We start from the raw sequence: 25,130 nt of genomic DNA, 5'->3' as shown, positions 1-25,130 counted from the left end.
GTTAATAGTACTATTTTAATATTCTGTCATTAACAGTAACAAATGTACCACACCAACACTAGGGACCAATAATAGGGGATATAAAAGGCATGGGTTTTTTTTTTTCGGAGCAGTGAAAAGTTCTAAAATTTATTGTGGTGATGAATTCACAACTACGTGATGATATTGTGAACCTTTGATTGTATACTTAGGAGGGATTGTATGGCGTATGAATATATCACCATAAAACTGCATTAAAAAGAAAAAACAACTCAAAATGGATCATGGACTTAAATGTAAAACTATAAAACTTTTAGAAAATCACACAGGAGAAAATCTTCAGGAAATACAGCTAGGTGAAGAATTTTCAGACTTGTCACCAAAAGCACAATACATAAATGAAAAAAGTAACAAACTGGACCTCATCAAAACGAAGAACCTTTGCTCTGCAAAAGACTTTGTTAAGAAGACAAAAAAGGCAGGCTACAAACTGGAGAAATGTTTTCAAACCACATTATCTGACAAAGAATTATGATTTAGAATATATAAAAATCTTCAAAATTCAATTGTAAAAAAAAAACCCCAAACAATCCCATTAGAAAACGGGCCAAAGAAATGAAGATACATTTCAACTTAACAAGGATAAAAAGATGACAAATAAGCACATGAAAAAAGGTTCAACATTACTAGCTATTAGGGAAATGTAAAGTAAAACCAGAAGCTATCACTACACACCTATTAAAATAAAAATTAGCAACACCAAGTGCTAGCAATAAAGCAGAGAAACTGGACCATCATGCATTGCTGGTGGGAAAGTACAAGGAATGAGATACAGTCACTCAAGTTAGCGGTTCCATACAAAACTAAACATACTACTACCATACCACCTAGCAATTCTACCCCTGGGCATTTATTCCAGATAAATAATAACTTATGTTCATGAAAATAGCTGGTCACCAATGTTTAAAGCCAGCTTTATTTCTAATAGCTCAATTCTGAAAACCAGACATCCTTCAGTGGGTGAATGGTTAAACCAACTGGGAGTCCATCCATACTATCAATACACAATAATCTGGATGACTCTCCAGAAAATAATGCTGAATGAAAGATGCCAGTCCCAAAAAGCTACGTATTGTGATTCCATTTATATGACCTTCTTGAAATTACATAATTATAGAGATGGAGAACAAATAAGTGGTCACTGGGGACTAAGAAGGAGGGGAGGGTAGCAGGAAAGTGGGGCTGATTAGAAAGGTCAACAGAAAAGACTTGTGGTGATGGGAACGTTCCGCATCCTGACCGTATGGATGCCAATAGCCCAGTGTGGTGGTGTGATAGTTCTACCAGATGTTACCCTTGGGGAAAAGTGGATGAAGGGTACGTGGGATTTCTCTGGGTTACTTCTTACAAGCATGTGAATCTACAATTACCTCAAAATAAAAGGTTTGATTAAAAAGCATAAAACTACTAGTCTCACAGATATGAATAAGATGGAAGAAAGAGAGAATTTACTAGCAAAACCTGGAGAAGGCCTCAGCCACAGGAGGGGAGAGACTGACCACAGAGTAGATGAAACAGGCAGATGGTCCCCCCCAACACTGAAACTCTGGATTCCTCCATATTGCTATGCCCAGAATCAAGAGTCATTAAAGTCTCCTGGTAAGATTTTATTAATATTTCAGTTATCCTTCAAATACTGGTAAGATCTAAAGGGGAATCTTGTCATAAATGCCCAGGAAGCAGAATCAGGAAGAATCCAGAGTCCAGTCGGAGCCCCAGAGCAGAACATGGAGGAAAGGATGTACCCACATGCAGAACTCAAGGCGACCTGGCCCCGCTGGTGAGAGCAGGAGCTGGGACCAGGCGCTTTAGAGATGGCAGTTCAAAGTGAGGCTGCGGTGAAACACAGTGAGGTGAGAAAGGCACTGAGGAACACAAAAGGAATGGAAACGCCTGATGAAGGGCATGACTTATTTATTAATAATTAAAATGAAGGAGAAAAATTTCAAAACAAGAAACAATAAGAAAACTTCAAAACATTTCACAGAAGTTGGGTCAACTTTCCCAAAATTGCATGCTAGGAAAAGCTGAACATCCTATTCAAATAAAGTCCTCAACTCCAGAAAGGGGAAAGGCTCATGATGTTCATACCTCCTACTGTTAGCATTCGAAGTCGTTCCTGGAAAACTGCAAGATCTGAGAGGCAGAGTGAGGTAGCATGGGTAAGTGCAGAAGGAAAAAGATAGGTGAGAGTTAGTCAGGGGAAAAAACTGAAAACACACAACACCATTAAAGCAGTAACAGACAGTACAAACACCTTCACACACACATACACCAAAGAAGGACAGGGAGTGGTTTGCTGGGTCAGGCAATCAAGTGCTGAGAACATGAAAACTGTTCATAGAACAGCTGGAATAAGTGAATTGGAAGGTAGGGAAAGACCAGTTGCCCCAATGGGAAGCCATCAGGCAGCATAGTTTGAGGTCTCCTCATTTCCTATCTTGATTAAGGGCCAACACAGCTCTCCTAAGAAGTCAAGTAAATCCAATCTAGACTACTTTAGGATGAAAAAAAAAAGAAAACAAGAAAAGAAAAAGAGGCCTAGTTTGGAGTAGCCATTCTTCAAAGTGGATTCTCAGGCAACAGACTAGACTGTAAATCTTAAGATTCTGGAGGAATTTAAAGAGTGAGAGAATATTCCTAGTCTTCACAAACCTGCAGATTAATACCCTTCACAAGACAACAAAACTAAGAATAACCCAAGAGTCTAGTCGTAATGTACAGCTATACATTTTCCTTCCACCTGTGAACCTTACATTGGTTCTCTACTATCTCCCTGAGGTTCATCTTTCCCAAGTTTCTTCTGCCACTGGGGAAAGTCAGGATGCTTATCCGGATACACAAAGCCTTCTCTTAACTCTCACAGCCTGGGTGTGTGGCTCCTGACTGGTGGGTCTGGAAGGCTCATGCTGGTATGAAGGTGTTCAAAGGTGCTAATCATACTGATGCTCGCTGCCATGGGGTGCAAAGGAAGGAGAGCTGACCACCTCCTCTGAAGGGATACCGAGAGTTCTGACTTAGAGAAAACCCCAACAAGCACACAGGTGGCTGGCTCTCCAGGCTCTAGGACGTCTGCTCTGAGCCTTTTAGGAGTCTCTAAGCACTGGGGCTAACAGCACAGGGGTAGTCTAAAGATCTCAGAGCCAAGTAGCTCTCAAGACAGGAGAAGACCAAAATTCTGCACGGAAGTTTTGATGCTTTGCTTAAGGCAAGGATGAAGAAACTTAAAACTTCTCCTTTGATCCTCAGAATACAAACTATAGGACCGCATCAAGTGGCCCCTAGTACTTGTCACGGAACTCCGTCAGTGAGCCACCATCACTCCTAGGCCTGTAGAAGCCTGAGGTCGGTGAGGCCACAAAGGCCACTTCAACTGCATCATTTGTTGAAAAAAAAAACCAAAAACAAAGGCAACATGATAAGGTGCTTCTGCATAGAGGGTATGTGGACATTTATCTTTTTATCTATAATTTTTTGTACTTTTAAAAGAAAAGGCAACCAAAAGACAGAAACAAAAGAAAAGGACAGTACAAAGAGGACAGAAGATATTCTGGTTGTTATTTACTAAAAGCTCAGATTTCCCAACATCTGAGCTGTTTAAAAAATGTCTTTAAAGTATTTCTTGATAAACACATAATGCTATGCTTGAGACAAGTGTGGTGGGATTTGGCGTATATGCTTTCAACCACAGTCCATACTGTGAGAAGTGGTGTGCCATCAGGAGGCTAAGTGTGGTGTCTGGTCCCAGCTGTGCAGAGAGGACAATGGAACTAGCCTTCCAATTGGGTTTGACCTCAAGTCCTGTCAGGAATGACATATCTTCCCCACAACTTCCCCCACTGCCTGAATGGGTTAAATACATTCTTAGCTAGGCCCCTGCCCAAGTCACTTACAGCATCTCATTTCTAACTCTTCAGCTATCTGTTGGCCTAGCACCTCATATACAGCAGTCAATAGATGTTTGCTAAATAAATTGCTCTTTATTGTTCTGAAATTATGGAAAGTTAAATGTCAACTGTTTGTAGCTCCTTTTTTGCAGTGATCAAAGAAGCTCTGGGATGTGAAAAGGACTGTGGAGAGGGAGAACCCATCCTTGCTGAGCTGGTCAAGATGACAGACTGACTTGATAGAAGCATGGATAATTCGTTCAAGCAGCTAAAATTCTTCATGTTTTCTACTTTTTAACTACTTAAATTCATTTCCTGAGACTGATATTAGGAATATGCAAATATTTACTAAGATAAACAAAAGAGGAGTTCCATGCTCCCCTTCTTTTTGTTTGTAGAATTTATATGGCCTTGAATTCTCCCTTATGTTTAAATCTCACATTAAAGTAAACCTTAATAATTTTCCTCACTATGAGAAGTTACACTTTAGAATTTATACAGAAATCACAGATGATGTCTTTTTTCAAGTTGGACTCTAATTCAAACGCTATTCTTTAAAAGATGGAGGAAAGTAAGGGCCAGAGTTAGTGGAAGTTTTCCAAGTCACAAAGCTGACCGATGGCAGCAGTAGGCTAGAAACAAGATTGATGAGCTCAAGTTCAACACACACCCTCCAAACTAAGCTAGTAACTAGTATGGAATATAAGCCCAAAAGCAAAGACAGTGCATTATCCTAGTTAAGTGTGCAAGTCAATTTATTTCTTATTAAGCAATATGACCACAGTCTTTCCTGTTGATAGTCACACTCTATATTGGACATTTTACAATATATGCACTTCTCTAAATTGAACTAACGAGGAAGAGCCTCCCTAGGAAACACTGATCCTGCCAGGAGACCCTGACCTGCTATTGGCTAGGATCAACATGCTTCCCCCCACCTTCCACACCCCGGTCATCACCCCAACCATGCACCCCCAGGTAGGATATCTGAAAGACGTCCATCAAACCTCACTTGGTGCCTAACCTTACAGGTCTGCTGCCTTGGAATCTACATATGGAATATGTGGTGGGAAATGTGAATTCAAAGCATCTCATGTTGGAATGCTCAACCTCTTTTCCCTGGGAAATGGGGTCTATGGTATAATCAGGCACAAATTAAAATGGACTTCTGGGGGCTCACCTGAGATATAACCACCAACATAATACTTTGTGGGAAAAGGTACCCCAAGTTCCTAGCAATCACTTGTACAAATCTGGACTGTAACCCACACCTAATTGAGAAACTCTTCTAAAATTAATTTAAAAGCACCTGTCAATTTTGTCAAAAGGACTAGAGTCTAAGTTTTCATTATTTCTCAACCTTTTATTTCAGGGAGGGACAAAGGAGACTTTCTGAGAAGTTGGGATAGGTACCCTAAGGCAATATTAACTTTTTTTTTCAAAATTGGTCAGAAAAGGCAAAAAAAATTTAGCAGTAATTGTTTCATTTATCCCACATTCTTTGAGAAATTCTGAAGTGGACAGAACACCCTGTTTGTGCTCTAGAGTCAAAATATGCTACCCTCCTCAAGTATTTAGCTAGTGAAAGTACATTTATGGTAGTAGTATCAGTATTTTTCTGGAACTGCTTTTCCAACGGTTTCAGTTTTGAATGTTGGCGTTCTTCTATACCATCATCCCATAGCCTTGTGTCCTCCTATCACTGCCCCTTTATTTCTGCTTCTTTTCTGTAACAGGTAGAGTCTATTCTACCGAAAGCAGCATAGGGCTGTATTCAAGATATGAGCAATGCTCTGGGCCTCAGTTTCCCCACGAGAAAATGGAAAAATCATCCCTACATCCACAGAGAGATGGCAAGGACAGTTAAGAAGAGGCAACAATGTGAACTCTGGGGAAAGGGCAGTATGCCACGGCAATATAGTTACATATGGGGTGCTACATAGGCCCCTCAGCCAGCCCCCACCCCCACCCAACTCCTGTGAGTTTTGAAAGGACCAGGCTGTCAAGATTCAGTGGGCTTCATATTGACTAGAAGGGAGAAGGACCAGGCCTGGAAGAGACCATTTCTGCCCAGTCCATGGGCACATGAGCTGACAAGAAGTTCTCCTGGACCCTACCCTTGAATTAAATAATGGATCTTAGATGCTTCAGAAACTGTTACATATCATACGAATACATACTGTCCACATTTTTGATGAGTTGTTTTCTTAAAGAACTTGTACAAATCAAGGGTGAGATATTTCAAGGCTAATTTACCTATAAATTTAGATATATATAGTTTTTTCCATTTCAATTGTCTGCAACTAAAGAAAGGATTTATTAATATTGTTAAATCACACAATTTCAAATTCACAGGATTAAGACATCCTTTGCTCTCTGACCTCCCTTTTTTGCTTCCTGAGTGCTCCTGCCATATGGCTCAAATATTTCTTCCTCAGTGTTTTTGGAGGTAGTTTTATGGCCATCACTATGTTTCGGTCTCCTGGTTCATAAAGTCCTCTTGCCAAGACCTTCATTCCCTCTCACCCTTGCTATATTGTTGCTAAACCCAGAAGCAAGACTTCATGGAAGCACAGACATCCTTGGACACTCTTCCAGAGAGGACAATCAGGGCGAGACCCCAGGAGACACTGAATCAGGAGACCCAGATTCTGGCCATAACTGTCACTCAGGAAACTGGTGCCCTGAGGAACAGGGTGATGTCAGGGGGTCTCAGGGGTTTTCATCCCTAGATACCCACATGGGTTGGAGTTACCTGCCTGCTGCCTATTTTCCCATTCCCTGCTCCTGTTTGTATTTACTGAGTCTAGGGTAGGCAACGTAAAAGTTTTAAAGCTCCCCAGGTAATCCTAAGGGGCAGTCAAAACCAGTGAAAAGGTCCATTTTAGGATGCCAAGAAATTGGCAACTGTAGATGCCAATGGGGAGGGGGATCCAGGGAAAAGGAGTTTCAGGTGGGAGAGAGCAATACTGTCAACTACGTGCTCCTTTTGTTTGAATGTTTCACTATATGTAGAGAATGCCATTCTGTGACCCCCAGCCCTTACTAACTCTACAATGGTGGAGGCTCAGGATGGCTGTCACAGTCACCTCACCTAAGAAATGGCTCCCAAGGAGCTGACCCTGCGTCCATTGTTAAGGAGCCAGCAGTGAGGCAGGCCACCCCTGCAGTGTCCTATTTCCCCAGCCACAGGCCTCAATGGCCCAGCACTCAAATGTCCCCAGCTTCCACAGCCACCTGGGTGTTCCCACCCTCCACAGCACCTGGGTGTCCCCACTCTCTGCAGCACCTGTGTGTCCCCAGCCTCCACAGCACCTGTGTGTCCCCAGCCTCCACAGCACCTGTGTGTCCCTATCCTCCACAGCGCTGGTGGCTCCATCCTTCCAGCACCTGGGTAGCCCCATCCTCTGCAGCACTTGGGTATCCCCAATATTTCACAACACTTGGTGGGTCTTGCCGTGCCTCAGCATTTAAATGACCTCCCCTTCCCACCCTCTGCAGCACCTGGGCGGGCCTTGCCCTTTCCCCAGCAGGAATCAACACAGTGACAAGGCCTGGGAGGGCTTTGGGATACAGGTGGGCACAGGGTGATGGTCACAGCTTAACAGATTGTACCAGGCCTGCGTGGGGCAGGCTATTCCCATCTACCATCTTAACCAAGTTACAGGGGCTGACTGAGGAGTACTGGAACATAGGCTCCAAGTCCTCCTAGAGGAAACTGCCAAGAGAGGGCATCATTTCTTCTCTGGACCAAAAACTATTCAGCACTGAACAAAGTAACAGGGTTCTACTTATGCCCCTGGCTACCAATATTGGGTAATCTATCCTGGCCCTACTAAATAACATCCAAAAGATTCTTGATAAACTTTCTTCTTGAAACTGTGTAAAGGGCAGGTACAAAATAAAAAGTAAACCCTCTGTTATCTAGGAATGTTTTAGAAACCAAGACAAAAGAACAATTAAAAACCTCTAAAGTCAATGCCAGAATCAGTGATCTCCAACCCCTAAGCTCTCCTGATGAGTTTCTGACCTATGTCATGATTGCATCAGGCCCATAAGGACATTAGTGTGTTCTGGAACATGAGAGAGACCTCTATTCCTTACATTTCCCCCAAAGGGCCTACAGAGCAAGCTAATTTCACCCCAATCCCAAAGAACGGTCTTTAGGCAGGTAATTATCAATTTTATTAGCATCCATAATACTTCTTATGGACACCTTAGCCACTTCAAAATTAGTCAGCATCATCATTTCTTTAGTGAAGGTTAGCAGCACAGTGACCGAAAGCAGATTAACCTTTAGAAGCAACTGTGGGTGAAAAATTCTACCATGATGGCCCTATCCTTAACCAATGCCAGCCTTCCAGGGTGATCAGAGTCAGAGAGAGGGTGGGAGCAGAGGTGGGAAGAATGCAATGAGAGTATATTCTAGCGACTGTGACAAAATCTGTTTGTGCTCTCCACATGCACCTCCCAAAGACCTCCAGCCTCCCATGGGAACGCCTTCCAAAGTTTCCTCAGGGTGATCACTGACATTGAAGAATCAGAAGACCCAAACTGCACCACTTGCTCTGGAACTCATCCCCGTAAGGCCAGTCAAATGCAGGTTCTGCGGTACTTTGAACTGGAAGGCGAGTGGACCTGTTTCTGAGCAAAGCCCTGGCTCAGCAAGGCTCTCTTTCTGGCCCTCATCCAGGACACCTACGTGGCCTCTCTCAAGTCTAGTGCAGTGCTGCACTGGACATTTGGAAAGATGAAGCCAAAAAGAGTGCCTCTTGTCTTCTGTTCAGTTGCCCCCAGGTGGGCAGCCTTTTCTCCTGGAACCACAAAACTTTTCTGTCCAAAATGATTTATTTTTAAAATTTGAGACTTCAGTAATTGAGCTGATACAATCTGGCTGAGAGGCTGCCCAAAACACACTAAGGATGCTCCAGCTATCTTACCTAGAAATTTCAAGTGATCAGAGCAAAGGAAACTTAAGAGTCTTCCCCTCCCATCTGTGAACATCCTGGCTATCGCAAGCTGTGAAAGAGAGAGAGGAGCTCAAGCAATGCAGCACTGACTGCTCTCAGAACCCTCACCAAGTTTGTCTGTGGATGAGATAATATCAGCTGGCACGGAGGAGTCCAGATCAGCATCCAAAATTCCCAGGGGGTCCAGCTGTGCTACATGGTGCCCTCGTATCTATGAAATGGGCCAACAATGGACAGGGAAGGACGCACACAGAAGGAGAGGAGAAAAAAAAAAGAGGGAAAGGGTAAAAAAAGTAAAATTACATTAAAATTACTGTTTTCAGATTAATTCTCACCCACGTTTGAAGAAACAGTTACTGGAGCATCATCAAAATTTACACAACTAATTCCGAGAGGATCAAGTTTTGCAATGTGGTGACCCCTGACCTAGAAGCAATAATACAAATCAGTCATTAAACAAATTCAGTGAGATATGGAAAGGGCTAAATGAGCTATATTTCATACAAACCTTTCTTAGAGACCATAAGCACCAATGAACTCATCCAACAAAATTAATTTTTAAAAAGTCTTAAAATAGCTTATTTTAAAAAGAATTATTATGTTAGTTTGTGGCTCCCAGGCAACTTAGGAGCCATAAACCATTGCACCAAGTATACCAGAATGTTACACAATATCATCAGGCAGATAAAAAAAGAGATGAAAGACTATTAATCCTCATTTTTCTGAACATTGCTCCTGATACAAAATAAAAACTCAATAAATGGCATTGAATTATATGAATGCTGAACCTTATACTAGATAAACATATTCTATAAAATATTACATTATCATTAGAAAAAAAGAGGACTGTTGTGCACAAATGCACTCTTAAAAAAAAAAGGGATAAACTTCTTGGGTCATGATAAACTTTAGTGCTCTAGAAGCACCTCTTTTTGGGGGTTCAGCTTCTTTACATAAGTTTCCTTGGATAAGTGCTCTGGAATTTTTACTAAAATATAAAACATTCCTCCACTTAGAACATAGAAAGACACTGAAGGTTTAGGTGTCTCAGCCATGACTGGAGAGGGGTACAAATGGGTGACCACCTGTACTGAATGTTATTATCATATTATGGCAGCATGAGCAGCTGAGGGCTCTAGCCCTGGTGCTGCCAAACAGACCAGCATAGAGCAGTTAGAGCAAAACTATCAGCCACAACTGGGACTTATACCATTGGTTTTTAACTGTTTAAAAAAAAGAGAGAGGTAATAAATTATTTAAATGGCCTTAAACAGTTTACCCACAATTCCTTGCTAGCAATTTGAGAAGGTGAACAGCTGCTAAGTCACCAAAAGGTCAAACTGAAGTTGTTATTGAGACCAAGTGCAGGAAGAGGTCAGAAAGTATTCACTGTACCTCTTACCTTTGAAGTTTCCACTGTGCATAGTATTTCAGAACACACAGTTATACTATTTACAAAACTCTGTGCATCTCCTATTCTCAAAAGAAGTTTTAGGGAAAAGATACACTTGCCCTAGGGAGAGGCCCTTATTTGCCTGGCCCTGGTGAAAGAATGGTCTCACACTCCCCACCTCCAGTACTGGGGCAATCTGAAAATGCGGACCCTGACAGTGAAAAGGCCACTGTAGGGGGAAGACCCTAAAGACAGCAGCCTGTGCCACCAATCATGGAAGCAGATGTGTGAGGAAGAAAGGAAAACTTGGGGGCCTACTTCTACCTACTGCAGCTGTGAAGGGAAGAGGCAGAGGAGGTCCAGGTACCACAGGCAAAGCAGTGGATTGTTCTTTGCACTCAGGTAGAGGTAAGTGAGGGTCAGGTCTGAAGCCTGGGCTGCCCCCACAACATCAAATGGAGGCTAGAGGGAAATGCCTGAAAAGGCTGGAGGGAACTGCCTGAAAATGTAGAGCTGTGTTCTAGTAGCCATGTTTCTTGAAGATGACTGTATAACGATAAAGCTTTCGCAACGTGACTGTGTCATTGTGAAAACCTTGTGTCTGATGCTTCTTTTATCTACCTTATGGACAGATGAGTAAAACGCATGGATTAAAAATAAATAAATAATGGGGGAACAAATGTCAAAATAAATTTAGTAGATTGAAATGCTAGTGATCAATGAATGGGAGGGGTAAGGGGTATGGTACGTATGAATTTTTTTTTTCTGTTTTCTTTTTATTTCTTTTTCTGAATTGATGCAAATGTTCTAAAAAATGATCATGATGATGAATATACAACTATGTGATAAAAAGGTTCATATTGTATGTCGATTGGTATTATCAATATTAATATTAAATTTATATTATATAAATTTATATATTATATATTTATATATTAAATATATAAATATTTAATATTTAATATATAATTATATATTATAATTATAATTATTTTTATATTAATTATATAATTATAATAATTATATAATTATTATATATTATTATACATATAAATAATATATAATATTATTTATATTATTAATATAAAAATAAAAATATTAAATGGAACCTTGGAAGAGGACAGGTGACTATGCTTTGAGAAAGGTCTAAGAGGAAAGACCCATTATGCTCAACGCATGCCAGACAAGCTAACTGCTACTGGCACCGACTTCGAGCCATTTCCCCTGCCCCTCACCCACTCTACACAGGCTAGGCTGCCGCTCTCCCCCATTTCCAAAGATTCTGCGTATTTCCCCAAACCCTGCAGTTCATTCTGTCTTATGCTGCTTGGCTATGAGCAGCAAACAGAGGACAGTGACTAACCCACCTCCTCCTAGGCCTGGTAACTCAGCGGGAAAGTCACTGGGAGAAATACCGAGTTTCTCCACCTGCACACATCTCTTTCTTACCAAGTTGTGAAAAGTAAGAAGCAGCTGTTTACATGGTAGAGGTGGCAGAGGATTTGCCCAAATAGGGCTAGAATGTCCTAGCTCATTATCTCTTGTCGTATTTTGTGTATTGGCTCCCAGAGACCCCATAGCAGACAATAAAGTGACTGACAACATTCCCTTGAAGGTTAGAATGATCCTGAACAGTGTACCTAAGTCACATGGCCCAGGCTGGCCAATGTCTTACCTGATATGCCCTGATAAGGGACTGCACCGCCAAGTGGTCCTCCACAAGTTTGTCAACATTGGGCTGGGCGTCCACCAGGGACTGTGCGCGGGCAACAGATGACAGGGATCCTCGGCTCAGGGGAAGGGGGCTTTGGTAGGCAGTGCCCGGGGGGGCTCCAGCATTGGTATTGCGAAAAAATATGTCCCATGACTAAAGACAAAGAAGATACACAATTTTTAAGTCACTGCTTGCCCAAGTCCACATACTCATCTCTTAACTATAGCTAGACAAAAGGGAACTGCTCTCTTCAGGTGAGCCCCTCTCACTCATATCCATCTACCCTAAGGCTGGCTGCAGTCCATCTCCTCCTCCTACTTCAGGCAGCTTGGTTACCTGGTCTTCCCCCAATAAGGTGAATCCCTCAGAGTCTGGGCCCTCTGCTTTCCTCCTTTTATTATTCCCTTTGAATGACTACTTAGCCCTAACAACTATAAGGTCTAACAACTCCTGGCTTTCCAGGTCCCCACTGGCCAGGCTGGGGCTACCTTACTCATGCTATCTTACTCCCCTGGATACCCTTCTGCTTTGCAACATAAATTTGACCCTTCATGTAAGAGGCAGCCCAAGGTTCTTATTTGTGAAGCTTTCCTCATTGACCTCTAGAAAGACAATTTTCTCTAGATTTCAGAGGAGGCCATTTAAGAACTAAGCACTGCAGTTACATTCTTTGGGATTTTGGCAAGTTACTGAACTTTATGTGCTTCCATTTTCGCATCTAGAAAATGGAGACAAAAATATATATTTTTCATAGGTCTGTTGTAAACATTGAGTAACGTAGCTAAAGGTAACACTTAGCACACAATCTGGCAGGTAATAAGGACTCAGAAAAGCCAGGTATCAAATTTGCTGGTTGGTCTGAATTTCCTTTGCACTAGTGTAAACTAACTCATTTACCTACTTTCCTACTATTTTAGGTTATTTCAAGTTTGTGTGATTTGATTTACAATATGCACAGATAACTGCAAACTAAAACTGTTTATCTCATACAAAGATATGAATTTATTTTTTATTTTAGAGGCCAGACATTCTATAACTTAAGTTCTGTTGCGGGGGGGGGGAATTAAAAACCAGGAAGTTTTAAAAAAAAAACATGAAAACACTCTCTTCTCTGCCATACATTTTCTAGTTTCTAAGGTTTTTCTATTAATAAACTCTTGGTCCAATATAAATTAGTAAAAAGTTCCTTGAAGAACATTTAAAGGTCCAGAATGGCAACGACCCTATATACAACTTCACAGTTTAACAGAACATTACAATCATTGCTTAATAAAAATCAGGTTGAATTAGGTTTATTAGTGGTTTTCCTGAAGGATAAAGAGAAAATAGAAGAGAGAAAACGGGAGAGATCGAATTCATTTATGACTGCCTCTGCTTAAATGGCAGGGCAAAGCATGCAGACGGATGGCAGGGAGAAAGGTAAATGGTGCCACCAATGGTAACTGGGCCACCCGCAAGGTAACTGCCAGAGTCCTGGGTAAAGAAGAGACGCCAGATGGTGAAAGGGCTGGGATCACGTTCCAAGTGGCGGTCAAAAAATGAAGGTAATTGGGCAGGATGGTATCTGCAATGGGGAGCTGGATCTAAGAAATAAAAATCATGGTATCTGACCCTTTTCACGTGCCCCTTCAGATCCTCAGCCTCACTAGTCTGTGGGGCTACTAGCTGCCCCCAGTGCAGATTTTGATTCTCAGGGCATACTTTGGGAAAGGGGATCCCTAGAGCTCTGTAACCCTTGCCCCTCCACCTGCCAAAGGGCTTCCCCAAAGACCAGAGCTGCTACTCTGAGTGGCCTAGCATGTCCCACCCAACAACTGGGAGCCCCTCCCCCAGGGCCTCTGGAAGCCATCCTCACATTGGCTTTTTTACCTCTCCTTTCCCCTCACCCTGATTCTCTTCATCTGTCAGATAGCATATAAGCTTTTGTTTCAGGCTCTACTTTCTGGGGAACTCAAAAGAAAACAATCACCGTACCCTAGAAATCAGAAAGAAAATACATTTTTTTCTAGAAGACTAGAATATCTGCCAGCTCATTTCAGAATAAAGATTCGACTCCGTTTTCTGAGTCTCAAACGAGCCACATTTTGGATTCCCCTGAGAATCTGGAGAAGAGGAATTCTTAGCATATCTGCTCCTCACCTCAGACCTGGCAGATAGGGAGAGTTTGTCTAAATGCAGGGAAGGGAGCAGGCAGTAGCTATGACAAGAACCATGAGATGGAGCTCTAACGTCTGCAGGCTATTTCAGATCATGCCCAAGAGTCCCCCATTCCTGTTCCCCCACAGACAGCATGGCTTTGTGCTGCAGGCAATCAAATGTTAGAGAACTCGAGATATGACAAGGTGCACATCTGGGGCGTCTGCCTCAAGTAGGGTAGGCCAGTCTCTCATTACAAACTAATATTGAGGGGAGCTTTGCTGAGTGTTTAAATCATTCTACAATAAAAACATTCTTTTTGTATTTAGAAAAAAATTTAATCAAACCATTGTGGGGTTGGTCGCACAATATTGTGAATGTACTAAAAGTCACTGAATTGTACACTTTAGAAAGGTGAAGTTAATGTTATGTAAATTATACTTCAATAACAACTTAAAAATGTTTTAAAAAATCAAACTATTCAGGTGTTTTCCTGGTTTTACCTTCCTGGTTAATTTTCAGTGTATTACTTATCAGCTGACAGCTCTCCTTTGGCACCTCTGATAAAATCTTCTGTGAAAGCCTCTTTTACAATTGCAAACCAGACAACTGGGGACAGTAAGAAAGTAGTCTGCAAATTGTCCTTTTCAAAAGGTGCTATCAAAATGTTTGCTACAGAAATCCAGGATTTGGAACCCCTCAAGATAGTTCCTTATTGAGAACTCTCCATCAAATTGGTTCCTACCAAAACTCACCTTTTGAGTCTTCCTCTACATGGGTACCAGGCAGTATATTTCAAGAGAGAAAATAACTGATTCTTAGGAAAATAAGCAGGAGGTGCCTCAACATGGACTGCCGTGGGTAACAAAGAGGCTCCCTCTCTGACACATTAGCTGTTTTCCACCTCGGTCACCAGACTAGTTATTGACAAACACACAGGGAGCCTGGATACACCCAAATATTTCCTAGGTTCATGGAACTTTTCTAGCAGAGCCAAGGGAACACTCCTTCTGGAGGCTGGCAAAGCTGATGGATGGCTCTCCATCCTCTAAAACACATATGGCCTAGAGAAGCCTCTGAATGGCCCTGCCCAGGGCTCTCCCTGGCCTCAGTCTAGGTGCCAGTGACCAAGGTCCTGAGCTCAAAGAAGACACCCCTCTAATACAGGAGTCAGTCTGGCTGACCAATAGCAATAGAACCAATAGCAATGGTGGCAGTGGCACAACACTGTGATGTACTTAGTATCAATGAACTGTATATCTGAACTTGGTTAAGATAGGAAATTTTACGTTATATATGTTACCACAATCAAGCTTAAAACACAACAACAATCCATAGACTCTTATAACACAGAGTGAACCCTAATGTAAACTACTATGTTAATAATAGGGAAAACTGTGTGTGAAGGAGTAAGTATATGGGAACTCTGTATTTTCTTATAAATTTTCTGTTAAACCTACAATTACTTTAAAATATAAAGTCTCTTAAGAAAAATAAAAGAACAGCAAGCCACTCTCTCCACATAAAACCTAATCAAATGTTTTCTTTACCCTCAACTCACTCCCGGCACTGCTCACCTGTCCCTTCTAGTCACCTTGGCCCTTGGGGCTGGAATGGGGCTTGAGTGTGGGGGATGGCCCTGAGAATCAAGAGATGTGGGGAGCGGCACAACCGGAGCTTTCTTAAAGCCTGAGAGCAGAGGATCTTTTTTCTACCTTACAGAACCACTAAGAAGTGTCTTGAAACATAGTGGCAAAGTCACCCAATAGCAAGACTGAATCCAGGGTCTTCTCCAGCCTTTACAGACTGGGTCCCTTATCTTGATGGGCTAGAGCTCTTAAGGATTCGGGACAAGGTCAAAAGCCATGGCAGAAATTAGAAGTTTACTTCTTTTCAGAAAAATTAGCTTTGAAATTTATTGAGTACTTCCTAGGAGGTACTAGGCTCTTCTATACCTTTCCACAGCCTAACTGGCTGGAAACAGTTGGAATGTTGCCAAGAGCCTCTACTGGGAAAGACTCAGGCAGAATTCCAACATGGCAGTCATCACACAGGTACACTCCAGAGCTAACAGCAGAGCAGCAGCACGGCAGCCCTTAAGCAAAGAACTCTAGTCACACTTTAAAGTACCAAACACCAATCATTTCTGACCCTGGCTTGCCCTGTTCAAAGCATGCCCAGTAAAAGGGACAGTTTGTAAGCTTCAGGGCGCAGCATTAAACTGAGAGGCATTTCAACCTCAGAGGAGCCCAGGGGCCTGAGGTTAAGGTCAAAGATAGCCCTGAGGCCACAGGTCTGGAGACAAAAGGCTGCAGACCTCTTTCAGGCCTAGACCCCAGGAGCAGGGAGGAAGGGAGGGAGGAGGCAGGCAATCCTGATTATCAGGCCTCCTCTCTCTGACCTTCTTTTGTGTTCAGGATAAAACTCCAGGTGATTTTCAATTGGCTGAGGACAACTGTACTGACGAAGATTCTGCCGAGCTAGAGGCAGTCAGAAAAACTGGTTCATACCGGTACTGCAGAGCTACTGGGAATCCCTGGGAAGGAATATGCAAGGAATGCAGCCTCCACCACTCTTTTTTTTTTAACACACAACCCTCCAAACACCACTACTACCCTCGGGAAACTGAAGTCAGCCAGCTCCTTCCCATTTGTTTTCAGGATGGCACTCTGGCCGCTGTCTGGCTCTCTGCAGATGCAGTCTGGTTTGGGGATGACCATCCTGAACCAGGCACTGGGGGGAGGGTGGGTCAACCAGTCACAGCAAGCCCATGGGTTCACTAGGTCACACCCAAACGTTTTCAAATTTGGGGGACAGAAATGTTCTCTATTGACTGTGGTGGTTACATGGCTGGACATAACTGGCAAGATTCAGCAAACTGCATGCTTAAAATGGATGAATTTTAACATAGGTAAGTCAGACCTCAAAAAAGTTGACTGAAAAGAAAGCTTTTAGGGCAGTGCAACAGTGGCTCAGTGGCAGAATTCTTGCCTCCATGCTGGAGACTTGGGTTCAATTTCTGGAGCCTGCCCATGACAAATAAAAAAAGAAAAAGAAAGCTTTCAGGTTGAAGGTCATTATTTGGCCTGCATGTTTCCCAAATTCACGTGTGTGCAGTCAGGACACCAGAGCACACAGGCTCCCGAACTTGCACAACGCATGGGGATGGGGGGGTATCATTTCTCTCATGACCTCACCCTCCAACTCCTTGCCCTCTCTCCTACTGACCCCAGCAGGGACCACCATCCCACCCACCGTCTCCACAGGCAGACCTAGCAGCTGAGCCTTGCAGGAGAAAAGTCACATGATAGGGCTGACCAAAGTGTGTTGTCCTAAACTTCAACCTTAGGTTCCTCTGCCTGGGAGGTTGGTTTGACATCCCCAAAGATGGTTCCTTCACACGGTCTCCTAGCTCCTCCAGCCACCCACTCAACCCCTTCCGCTCTGGGAAGCAGAAGCAGCATCCCCCACCACACACACACATCATTTTCCTTTCCTCCAGCCCAAAGGCCAACCTTCTACCTGGGCTCTGGATCCACCTGCTCTTTACCCCCTCACCCAGGTCTTCAACATTCAAAGCACTTCAATCTTCCGCTTTCCACAAAATCATTCCTAGCCACAAATACCCATTCTAAAAAAAAATTTCTAAAAACCAAGTCTGTCCTTGCCCCTCTGTAACTGAGTAATTAGGAATTAAGGGATGATTATGATTAATAAATCATTACATAGATATTCTTTTTTTACTTTCTGGTATATTAGACAGAGGGAAACACCTGAAATCTCTGAACTGTAATTGAGCTACCTTGATCTCCAATCTTGTACCCTTGTGATTGCAAAAACCTTGTGAATGACTTTGACTTGTACCCATTTTATCTGGTTTTTCAACTTTGGAGTCTTGTGATAACTAAAGACAGCACCTAACGTTTACTAATGAAGGGCTTTGGGTCAGCCCAGAACTAACCTACCCAAGTCCAAAGTTATCTTGATAACCAAAGCTGAATCTAACTGAATTGGGCCTACCTAACATGTGCAATAGCTTAGAATTTAACCTATAAGTGACCTGTCAGGCCCATCATCATATTAAGGCCACCATTTTCTTACATACATTATAGGACTACGCATGTAATTAATCTGCACATACTCAATAATTAGATCACCTCTAATTACATCATCTGGAACCATTGTGCTCATTATCCTAAAACCTGCCCATCTTTTGATACTATAAAACTATCAAAATTAACTGCAGTTAAAGTCCCCTTGGGGGAATAATGAGAAAGGGGGAAAATTCAACTTTCCCAAGTGGAGAATTCTTGATATTCTCACAAGCAGTGGGGACAACCAAAGCAATAGGCTCTGCCCCCAATCTTGGGGTTTGTTCATATGAAACTTAACTCTGCAAAGGATAGACTAGGCCTCCTTAGGATTGGGCCTAAGGGTCACCCCCAAGAGAACCTCTTTTGTTGCTCAGATGTGGCCTCTCTCTCTGTCAACATGACAAGCAAACTCACCCTCTTTCTATGTTACATGACTTGCTGGGGTGTGGACCTTCCTGGCAACATGGGACAGAAATCCTAGAATAAGCTGGGACTCAGCACCAAGGGACTGGGGGGACCTTCTCAACCAAAGGGGAGAGGAGAGAAATGAGACAAAATAAAGTGTCAATGGCTGAGAGATTCCAGGCAGAGAGTCAGGGGGTTATCCTGGAGGTTATTGTTACACATTAAATAGATATATTTAATTTTTAGTTAAGGTGTAACAGAGAGGCTGGAGGGAACTGCCTGAAAATGTAGAGCTGTGTTCCAGCAGTCATGTTTCTTGAAGATGACTGTATAATGATATAGCTTTCACAGTGTGACTATGTGATTGTGAGGGCCTTGTGTCTGATGCTTCTTTTATCTACCTGATGGACTGATGAGTAAAACATATGGATTAAAAATGGATAAATAATAGGGGGAATAAATGTTAAAATAAATTTAGTAGATAGAAATGCCAATGATCAATGAAAGGCAGGAGTAAGGGGTATGGTATATATGAATTTTTTTCTGTTTTCTTTTTATTTCTTTTTCTGAATTGATGCAAATGTTCTAAGAAATGATCGTAATAACGAATATACAACTATGTGATGATATTGTGAATTACTGATTATATATGTGGAATGGAATGCTCATATGGTAAGAATGTTTGTGTTTGTATGTTGGCACATTTAATAAATAAATTTAAAAAAATTAACTGCAGTCTGGAGAGACAGCTTTTTAGGCCAACAGGCCATCTGATCTCCTCCTTCATGCTAGCAATAAACTCTTTCTGTCTTTGAAATTTTGGTGCCTCAGGAATTGGTTATTTGAGCGCACTGGGCAGAGAATCTACCATCACCTCTACCCACCTCTAACCCCTATCCTACTACCCGCAGAGGTACTCTCTTGAGATCTGAGGTCTTTCATACTCTCTCCTGCCACCATTTAGGCCCCTCAGTCAGGCTCCACCCATTGCATTACTGAAGTTGCCAGGGACAAGATCACAATCAACTTCTCTGATGCCAAAGTGCACAGACATGGTCCCTGGGCTTTCTCGACATGTTAGGGGCCTCAGGCAGTCCTGAGTTTCTCCAGCTCCTCTGACCCCTGGCCCGGCTTTGCCTTATGTTCCCCTCCCAGCCATTTTGCTAGCTACTTTGTTTCCTGACTCCTGGGGATGAAGCTCTAGGTTCCAAACTGGGTCCTCTTTACACCCTCTCCTTAGGTGGGGGCTCATCAGGGCCCACGGATTTTTAAAACCAGTTTTCCTGCTGACTCCCCAAACCTTTTCTCCTGCCCAAGCCTCTCTGAGCCCCCAACTCAGGGTTATCTGTACCTCTTCTTGAGTATTCCATATACTTTTCCAACTTAGTATATCTAAAACAGAACCCTTCTCTACAAACCCACCACACCCACATCTACTTAAATCAGTAATTTGAGTCTTTTGCTCTCTTTTGCTCCCCACTACAACACCCAATTGATCAAGTCCTAACAACTGTAGTTCTCTGATGACCTCAAATTTCCTCCTCTCCCACCTCTCTGCTCCCACACCATGTGGAGAACTCTCACAGTGTTCTAGTGTTTTCTTCATATCTGCTCCTGTCCCCTCCAATCAAATCTCCACAGAGCTTAGGGTCTGCAGCTAAGTGTAGCTCATATCACATTCCTCCCTTGCTTTACATTCTTCTGGGCTCTCTGGCCTCGTCTCTCAATGCGTTGGTACCCTGCTCTTTCAGTTCCTTGAGGATGCCTGACTCCTTCTCTTCCTCAGGCCTTGGCATCTGCTGTTCTTTCTGCCTGGAATGCTCTTTTCCCTCTTTCTTTCACGTGGCTAGTTCATTTTATCTTTAACATGTAGCTTTGTCACCACCTCCGAGCGGTGGGTCTGCTAGCCAAAGTAAGTCTCCTGATAATCTCAGCCTCTTGTTTGTTTGCCCTCATAAAACTTATTTTGGTGTGAGATTTTATTTTACTTTTATATTTATTTGCTGTTGGTTCTTCTCCAACAACTTCCAAATAACAATTTTCCTGCCCCCCTGAGCCCAGTCTTCTGTTGCTAGCAGAGAATGGCCTCTCCCCAAGCCTTTAGACCCCTTGGGCTAAATCACAACAAGTCTGAAACAGTCATTTCCCTTGGTCAGCAACCATTCAGCTAGCCATGTGTAAGGGACAGTCCCTTTCCAAATAAAAAGAAAGCTTCAAGAAAGGAAAGCCTTTGGCCTCTTCTACCAGCTACCTATCTGGAATGGGAATGTGATAGCTGGTGGTGCAACGGCCCCCTTGCAGAGAGGTGGCAAGCTGAAGATAGGCACACATATTGGGCAGGTGACCTGAGAGCCTGTGCTGATGCCAGCTGCTTCAGGTTGCCAGCAGTGTGAGAAAAATAAACCCCTATTTGCTTCAGCTGCCTTAGTTGAGTTTTCTGTTTCTTGAAGTCACCACTCATCCCTTGCTCTTTTGTCTGGACTCCCTGTGATGTGTTTTTGTGGCAGGACCAGTGACGGTGTTGACATCAGCCAAATAACACCACCAAGAAAAACTATGGCTTTATCATGAGGCTTTTGCCATCTAAAAAGACTTAAAGGAAGCCTAGCCACCTACTCCTTCAGGAAATATTTCAAGTGATAAAGCAGGAAAGAAAAAGAGAAAGCAATGATCAGCTCATGAGGAAATGTGGTAATTTAAATCACATCATCATCAAAAGCTGAAGACAGACAAAGTTCCATGAACTAGAAATGGCTTTTCACCCATGGCCTCTTTATATGGAGAACCATGGCACTTGGGCTTCAGGGCCTGGTCCAGGTACTCCTGAGCCAGAGTAACCTAAGTGGGACTCCCCAGCTCTACCTCATGTGCTACCACATGACAAAGCTACTTCTCCTCCTGTCTAGTTCTTCGACTGCAAAAGAAGAATTAGTGCTTGCTTTACAGGATTGTGTACAAACTTTGTACACTGCCAGAAACAAAATGAGTCCTCTCTTAATTTTCGTATTTTAACTACTGATCTACCATGCAGCTACCACAGTCTCTTTTTGAGAGCAAAAAGGCAACCAAGTTCTAGCCCAATATCTAGTGTCACATGCCTCTCCAACCTCTGAATATGCCTCTGTTGCACAACTGATAAGGCAAAGAAAATATATGTCTCCTTGCTTTGCCTTGAAAGTATATATGGCCAAACCTACACACAATTTTTCTGACTCCCAGGAGATAAAGCCGATGGTAAAAATCAAAAAAGTTTTAAATGTTAAAGTAGGAGGACAACACTGGAAATTACACTGAAGTGGCAGGAAAAGGGGAGCCTGAAGGAGTCAGATCTCGGGGGCAGAGGAAGGGGTGAGGGAAGGCACCAGCTCCCAGAAGGCCAAACTTTCTACACTGGCAAAAGACCCCAGAATGGATCTTTCTGAAAACACTTTGCAAGCGGTTGAGCAGCTTGTGAGATATCCGAAATGTCTGTGCTATCTGAGGTGTATGAAAGGGGAGCAGTGACCTGCAGATGTATGTGATGCCTGGCGAGAGTTACCTTCCACAAACGGAAGACAGAAGAGAACATGCAGTGACTGTACAGTTGGAGGAAAAGGAAAAAGGATCTGAGGATTTTGAAACCTCGAACACCTCTGCCTTTGATTTTGTTACTAACCCAGATGACTTTCTTTGCGTTAGGGGAATCTTTCCTCTCTGCTTTACTTTAAGGAATGGTTTTGCAAGAGTAAGCCATGATCAAGGCAAACTGCCAACAAAGAGCACACTGATATCAACCATGTATTGAGAAAAAACAAGCAAAATGTTCATCTTAGGACACAAGATGTCTTTGAGTTATTTAGACTAGAAGCCTACTGAGAAAACTTTGAAAATTCTAATTTTGTGATTTGTATTTTGATAACCACTAAAGTTACAGTTATCAAAGGCTAAATTATTTGTGTAAGATAGTTTTCAGTATCCCAAAAGGATGAACACACCCCAAAAGAAATATATATCACATGTGCTATATCTTTCAGAGCATATGAAAATTTGTTTGTACATGTGTCTTGATCATTTATATAGCTATTATGATCTGTAATTCAAGAGAATCTATTATCATGCCCATTTAAAAAATTAAGTCTAATTAAAAATTAAGATGCCATTAATAATGTTTCAAATGTATACAATAAAATATAAGTGACAGTAGAAAAAAAACTATTTCTAACACCTTTATGTACTAGGGAAATTTCTGTTTTGCTCCCTATTTTTCACTTAATTTGAAAGATTAGTTGAATGCCATAATATAAGAACTATTAGGGAAAATTGTCATATAAAAGGAAAGCTGTATAGCTTGAACTAAAAAAAAATATTTTATTAAAAATTTCGGTATCAACCTTCAGAAATCTACCTCAGTATCTGATGTTTCCTTTTGTCTCCTCTAATTAAGCTTCTTACTCATTATGTACCAGCCTTCAAGATAATAAAATATCTTGTTTTGTGAGAAAAGAAAAAAAAAAAGAACCCAGAGGGCTTAAAATGTTTTCATCACAAGTAAACATTTTTTTAAAGGTGTGTAAGATGTATGTAGAGTGTAAATGTGAAAAATGAATACCATTTTCTAAAAAATCCAGTTCTGGATCAATTTGGCAAACATCTGCTAAAGGCTGTTATCCTCCTCATTCTCAAGAAGGGTAAGACAAGCAAACAAGTGAACAACTGACAATATCAGGTAGAATGAATGCACAGAACAGATCTGAGTGCTGATGAATGAGGAGGAGAACAGATCGGAGTGCTGATGGATGAGGAGGTGGGGTGGGGAGGAAGGGGTGTGCCCAGAGAGAGACCGGATGTTCTTTCAGGAACCAGAGGAGGACAGGAAAGGCAGAGAGAACTGACAAATCAGGATAACCAATCACGAGCCTGTCCACAAAGCACCGAGATGTATGACAGGGTTATGATGTGGGAAGCCCAGGGGGACATGATAAGAAATTAGATTGGAAAAGGGGGTTGGGATCAGATTATGGAAGGTCTGGAGGGATGAAAAGTGACAAGACATCCTGTGTTTTGGGATGGTAACTCTAGAGGAAGAACAGATTAGGCAAGAACACATAACCACCCCAGATGCATAAGAACCTAAACCAGATTGGTGGATAATCTCTGGATCAAACAGCATGATAAGAAATGTGGGTGATAAACAGGAGACTGGTAGGAAGGGCAACAGTCTGTCCAAGGGAGGTCATGTGCCTTCTACGAACTTTCCAAGAGTGGTTTTAAGGTCATCACTTGCTGCTGAAATGACTTAAACCAAAGCATAATAGATTACAAGTGTAACGTTGTAGCTGAAAGGAAACCAGAATCCTACTTTTTGTTTTTGATAATTAAAAGCATTTAACTGTAGTATTTGAAGTACTGTTTTCTAAGCCAAAAGTCATTGCTCTTTTCTATGTTTTCCTTGTGGTGGCCTTTCTCCCCTGTGAGAAAAAGCTCTTTAAATGCTGGACATACCATGTTCAATTTGCCTCTGTAACATCCCAATAATTAGTACTGTGTTTTGCACAGACTAAGTGTTCAAGAAACACTTGCCAGGTTAAACTGAGAGAGGATACAGACATCCTTACAGGCTCATGACTCCCAGCAAGGTTTGTGGAAGGTGCAGGAAACCGGAGTGTTCTAGGAATGTAGTGTCTGGTGGAGGATCATGCCAAAAATCCTAGAAGTTCCACCTCACCTCAAAAAGGTGCTGACCAATGACAGGTGTTTGACTTTTAACTAAGGAACAATTTGTTTTTTCCACACACATCAGCATTCAATAAGGCAAGCAGACTTTGCCCTGTTTAAGTCAGCAGTTAGATGAAGTCACAAGGGCCAAGTTCCTCAGTTGTGAATCCATAACAGAGAACGCTTTGTACAAGAGCTCCTGCTTTTCTGAACAGCAGCAAAAACCAACCTTCAAGATGAATGATAAGCACATTATTTGATGCTCCATCACTCCTCTCAACAGTCTCAACAGTCAGCCCCTTCCCGACAGGTCTCCAAGAAACCAATCACCATTCACCTGTAAATAGGGTCAGTTTCCAAGTACCTTATCTAACATGCCCATTTACATGAGTCATTCTCAACACCCCACACCCATCTGCCACCACTGAACTAGGTCCTGAAATCCTGGTTTTGCCTCTCATGAGTTAGGGAAGTTAGGTGAGGGAAGCCAATTCAGCTCTCTGGACCTATTTTCTAGTCTATAAAAGTAACGAGGATAGGATACTTAATGAGACACTCCTGTATTTGCATAGCTTTTTACAATCGCAAAAGCATCTGCAAATATATTCGTACCTGTTCAAGAGTCTATCGTGTACAAATGTTCTAAAAAATGATCATGGTGATGAATACAGAACTATGTGATGATATTGTGAGTCACTGACTGTACACAATGTATGGAATGTTTGTATGTTAAGAATGTATGTGCTCGTATGTTGTTGTATCAATAAAAATTTTTTAAAAAAAGATTCTAACATGGAG

The 25,130-nt window shown here is 42.2% G+C and overlaps 1 protein-coding gene across 2 annotated transcripts in view; it reads right to left on the bottom strand.

Annotated features, from left to right (window-relative positions):
* OGDH (oxoglutarate dehydrogenase) overlaps positions 1-25,130 on the bottom strand; it is a 136,221-nt gene that overhangs the window by 86,508 nt on the left and 24,583 nt on the right. Inside the window, exons 3-4 of one of the 2 annotated variants that reach the window (XM_077118310.1) lie at positions 11,965-12,156; positions 9,232-9,322 (exon numbers count right to left, since the gene is read on the bottom strand). In XM_077118310.1, coding sequence (XP_076974425.1) covers positions 9,232-9,322; positions 11,965-12,156 — 283 coding nt within the window. Of the gene's footprint in view, positions 1-9,004; positions 9,108-9,231; positions 9,323-11,964; positions 12,157-25,130 lie in introns of both variants that reach the window. The other variant, XM_077118299.1, reaches the window with a different exon arrangement.

The sequence above is a fragment of the Tamandua tetradactyla genome, chromosome 1 (assembly GCF_023851605.1).
Source record: "Tamandua tetradactyla isolate mTamTet1 chromosome 1, mTamTet1.pri, whole genome shotgun sequence".
NCBI lineage: Eukaryota > Metazoa > Chordata > Mammalia > Pilosa > Myrmecophagidae > Tamandua > Tamandua tetradactyla.
Note: the sequence above shows the minus strand (reverse complement) of the source record. Positions and strands in the feature narration are given on the sequence as shown.